Source organism: Lactuca sativa, chromosome 6, assembly GCF_002870075.4.
Source record: "Lactuca sativa cultivar Salinas chromosome 6, Lsat_Salinas_v11, whole genome shotgun sequence".
Taxonomy (NCBI): Eukaryota; Viridiplantae; Streptophyta; class Magnoliopsida; order Asterales; family Asteraceae; genus Lactuca; species Lactuca sativa.
Genome location: NC_056628.2, coordinates 76882999 through 76887764, shown reverse-complemented (window position 1 = coordinate 76887764; position 4766 = coordinate 76882999). Strand labels below are relative to the sequence as shown.

At 29.9% G+C, this 4766-nt stretch overlaps 1 protein-coding gene and 1 non-coding gene across 2 annotated transcripts; one reads left to right on the top strand and one right to left on the bottom strand.

The window, feature by feature from the left end:
- The first annotated feature begins 731 nt into the window (after positions 1-731).
- LOC111890214 (uncharacterized) lies at positions 732-2493 on the top strand. Its single transcript, XM_023886366.2, has 3 exons — positions 732-1010; positions 1278-1649; positions 1729-2493. Exons 1-3 carry the CDS (start codon positions 851-853, stop codon positions 2391-2393), a joined length of 1197 nt encoding a protein of 398 aa, XP_023742134.1. The 5' UTR covers positions 732-850; the 3' UTR covers positions 2394-2493.
- Positions 2494-3231: 738 nt separating this feature from the next.
- On the bottom strand, positions 3232-3303 carry TRNAG-UCC (transfer RNA glycine (anticodon UCC)). The gene has a single exon. It is a non-coding gene; the product is annotated as a tRNA-Gly (tRNA).
- Positions 3304-4766: the final 1463 nt, after the last annotated feature.

Sequence of the window (4766 nt, the reverse complement as noted above, 5' to 3'; positions counted from 1 at the left end):
TTTAAAAATTTGAGAATTATGATACTGTCGTCCGTCCAATCAATTAGGGTAATTTAAATAAGTCAAAGTGGTATTGACCTTTAATCGGGTGTGTTTAACAACATCCGATTCTTAGGCTTCGCGACAGTCAACAAGAAATACATTCACATTGTTTAGGTTTATTATTGGCTTATTAGTTTTTTAAAAAAAAAAAAAAACAAAAAAAACAAAAAACGAAAAAAAACAAAAAACAAAAAACAATAACAAGAACAAAAATAAAACAAAAAAGTTTAACAAATAAATACACTTATGAAAAATGTTTTATAATAAGTTTCGAAAGTCATTCTTGACAAGTTAAAAATTATGACTTCTTTAAAAAGCTTATAACTTATACCATAAAAATATAATAATGCATTCGTTCTCAAAACTAACCCTTTTATTAAAAGTAATTTTTGGTAGTTTTGTATAAATAAACTAATCTAAACATTTTTTTAAAAATATAAATAAACTAATCTGAACATTTTTATAAACTAATAACTATTTTTTAACAAAAAGAAAAAGAAAATATTAAGTTAAATACACAATCTCAAAGACTCAAACCCCGCTTTACCCTTTAGGCCATTAGTATCAAGATAACTTAAAAATATCGAACCCAAATTAATCTTAGAAGCCCATTGGATTATCAACTGGACTCATACAGACATACAGTCATGGTGCTAAAAGATCCGATCCATTCATCACGGATGCAACATTTCATAAGATTTTTCTCAGTCGATTATACATGTTACGTGTAGCAATTCAATTAACTGAAGTTACAGAAGGTTCACGTTGTTGATTATCATCTGAATTCAAACAGAATTACAAAACATAAATGGAATCACTTGCTATAAGGCATTTGATTTGTGATTATACGACTCATGGCATGGTGATATCCGTCAGAAACCCTCAAATTTCTCCGCGTATCGCTAAAATTGGGGCTCAGAATCGAGACAAGAGTTTTGTTCTTCGTTCCAAAAAATCAAATTTCCAAGGTAAGTACTAACCCTAAATTCGTATCTGTATTAACCCCTGTTGCCCAAATTAGCTTCTCAAATGATCAAACAATTTTGTTAATGATTTCAAGATGATCATACGATAGTTTTCTCTCTTGTTCAATACAGATTTTCTCTCGTTAATTTAATCGATTCGCTGATTCGAGTTTACATGGCAAAATCAATAAACTTTATTACAACTATTAGGAAATTAGATCGAATATATTTGTGTTCTTCATCATAATCCGATGAGTTTCATGACTTCAGATTTTCAAGGTTACGCAAAACCTGTTCGTCTTTTACCAGCCCATGAAGTGAAACCAACCACAGATTCATCATTGGAGAAGCTGATCACATCTTTCAAAGAAGACAAACTTGAATCCTTATACAAACTCACAATTCAAACGAGTAATTACTATGGATCAGGTCTCACTAACTCAAATTCAGGAATATTACTTTGTTTAGTAGACGAAAATGGCGATTCAATCTTACAAAGAATAGCTGCAACTTCAAGTACAGAATCAATCGAAAATGATGCTTCCGATATTCTCCATTTCACAAGGGGATCCATTAATCATTTCACATTTCAAGGACCTACAATTGGAAAACTCAAAGCTCTCTGGATTGGCCTTGAATCAGGTTAGATGGAACTATAAGTTTTTTGCCACATCAGCATTATATATTACACACGTGGACAAAACTAATTACTATATTTCAGGTCAATGGAGGCCAACTGGCACTCGTGTTATTTGTTGGTCAAAATCACAACAAAATAACAATAATCCATACGGGATTTTCCAATATGATTTCATAGCTGATGACATTCTACTCGGGGGCGAAAACGACATTTCCATGGTGGAACTTAGACCTAATTCAATCACCAATCTTTCAGAAGACAATTTAACCTCAAATCAAATCTTCTCCCAACAATCTTTCTTATCAAATGAAGAATCCATGAAAGAATACGCAGATTTAAAGTTCTCATTATTACTCTATGATGCACTTCTCATCATATCGGGAACTTCAATTGCATCTTTTTGTGGTGGAGGGAATGCAGCATTTGCTTTTTTGACAGGTGGAATTGGTGGGTTTTTGTATCTTTTGTTGTTACAGAGATCAGTTGATGAGCTGGCGTCACCGGTGCTGACTAGGACTGGCGGTCTTGATGAAATGTTTGGGCGGTTTAAGGGTCAGGTTTTGACTTTGGTTTTGGCACTTGGGTTTGTGGTTATTGTGGTTAAGTTAGGTTCGGGTGATGAGTCGTTGGTTTTGTGTCCTAAAGATTTGGTGGTTGGGATGATGGGGTTTTTGTCATCCAAAGTGGCGGTGGTATTGGCGGCGTTTAAGCCTGTTCAGGTGGTGGGGGTGGAAGAGAGGAGATAGGGTGGTTGAGAAAATAGTTGGGGTTGTGTGTATATATATAGAAAACATAGTGATATATTGTATAAAGTTAGAGGTTAATTTAGTAGCATACTTTTATTGATTTGTTTGTTATAGAATCATACTTTAATTTCAAAAAAAAAAAAAAAAAAAAACAATATTTTATTTTGAAAAGTGTAGTTCAACGTATAATGTTGTTGGTAAGAAAAAATTTAGAAAGATAATGTTGTAATTGGAGAGATTTTTCGAAGTGTAATATTTTAATAAAAAATGATTTTAAGAAGTACAATGATTTGTAATAAAAAAAAAAAAAGTAAGATGTTATATTATAAAGATAAGTTAATACGTTTTGTATTTAGTATTACAATGAAATGATAGTGAAAGTAATAGATGTCTACTTGATTTTATATTTGTGTATGCATATGGAATGATTTTTGGATGGTATCATAGTGGTAAGTCGGCAATGGTAGTTTTTCTTGTTCTTTTAGGAAAGTCGATGATGTGTATGATTTGATGATGGTGATAATAAAAGTTGTTTTTGTCTTTGAGATGGACTGAATGTTTTAATTATTGAAGTTTAATATATTTGAATTAAATGCAAGAAATAGTAATTGGCACAATCTAATAGATCTTTCATAGTATAATGTTGTAATAAGAAAAAAAAAATACCATGTTAGAATTAAGTAGATTTTCAAAGCATGTTGTTTTGTTACGAAAAATAATAAATAAAAGCATAGTGCTACATATTGTGTTTTAAAATACATGTATGGTATACGCTAGAAAATTGTTTTTTGGACTTTCCTCTTTAATGTTGTCAAGTTAGGAAAAAAAAATCTAAAAATGCGTTTGCCGGGAGTCGAACCCGGGTCTATTGCTTGGAAGGCAATTATCCTAACCGTTGGACTACAAACGCTGATATGTAAACTACGTTCACTGTATGATCCAATTTGAATGCTTGGAATTACATTTTTGTCTTTTTTTATCAACGTATTTTGCTGATTTATTAATATAGATAAATTTTAATTCTATCATGTTCCTTTTAAAAGTTTTCGATGAAAGCACAAAATCCATGTTTATATTTATTAAAGTTTAATATAGATTATAATCTTACTTTTGTAATAGAATCTAACATGATGCATTTTCTTGAAACAATCAAACCAGCTAAGTGAATAAAACATATATCAAGGACATAATTTTCTAGGATGACAAGAAACTAAGAACTATCAATGAACACAAATGATAGATGACATATCGTTTCTTTAAATACATCGTTTGAAAATAGGACAAAATTCATGAAGTTATTTTGTAATCATATTGCCCCTAAATCAAAAACAATAACTAAAACTAAAAAGTAATGTTGTACTAAGTAACCATATACCTAATATATTCACTTTGAATATATCACAAATTATGTTTAATGTTACTATCATTTGATATGGCTTCAAATTTCAGTTGCCAATTGATATAAATATCCCCTTTTCCCTAACATTGATTAAATACTTGACGGAAAATTACATTAAAACCCTTAACTTTCTTAAAAAAACATAAGGTTATCCTAATCGCTTTTATGTACATGTATGCATGAATTTTGTAGGATTTTTTTTTCATTTATGTCATGTATTAGGTTTTTCTCCTTCTAACATGTTATCATCTTTTTATGTCATCATGAACTGAATTTTTAGCTGATGTAGGACTGAAATAACATGTTACGTCATCGTTTCTTCGATTAAAAAATAAAAAAAAAAAAAAGAAACAAAATGAATGGTTAAGTGCTTAAGATTTACCCTCTTCAACTCCCACATAGGATACTAGAGCCCTAAAAGGGGTGGTTGGGAGTTATAGATTTAAACTCTCTATCTCCTACATGGAGTGGCTAAATTGATATATATAATAGTGAACTTTCATAATGTATAAATGTTGGAAGTATTTAAATAATAATAAGGAAAAATGACTTATCAAGGTAATTATATTTTCGTATTATTTACGTCTGTGTAATTTCTTTTTTTATACATATCTAGGTAACGAACTTGTTGGAAATGTTCACATATAACCATTATGATCGACTGTAGCAAGTTATAATCATGCATAATGGTCATATGTGAACACTTCTAACAAGTTTTGTTACCTAGATGTATACAAAATGAAAAAGTACTTACCCTGATAAATCAATCTTTTTTTTATTATCAAATAACTCTCTCTCTCTCTCTCTCTCTCTCTCTATATATATATATATATATATATATATATATATATATATATATATATATATATATATATATATATATATATATATATATATAGGGAAATGATCAAATGAGAACACCTAAAAGGTTGAGAATGCGAGAACAATGTATATTCATTTGGTGTTCTCATTTG

Coding starts and splice junctions, on each gene's coding strand:
- LOC111890214 (XM_023886366.2), top strand. CDS start 851: ATGGAATCACTTGCTATAAGGCATTTGATTTGTGATTATACGACTCAT. Junction 1,011..1,277: donor CAAAAAATCAAATTTCCAAG/GTAAGTACTAAC, acceptor TCATGACTTCAG/ATTTTCAAGGTTACGCAAAA. Junction 1,650..1,728: donor CTGGATTGGCCTTGAATCAG/GTTAGATGGAAC, acceptor ACTATATTTCAG/GTCAATGGAGGCCAACTGGC.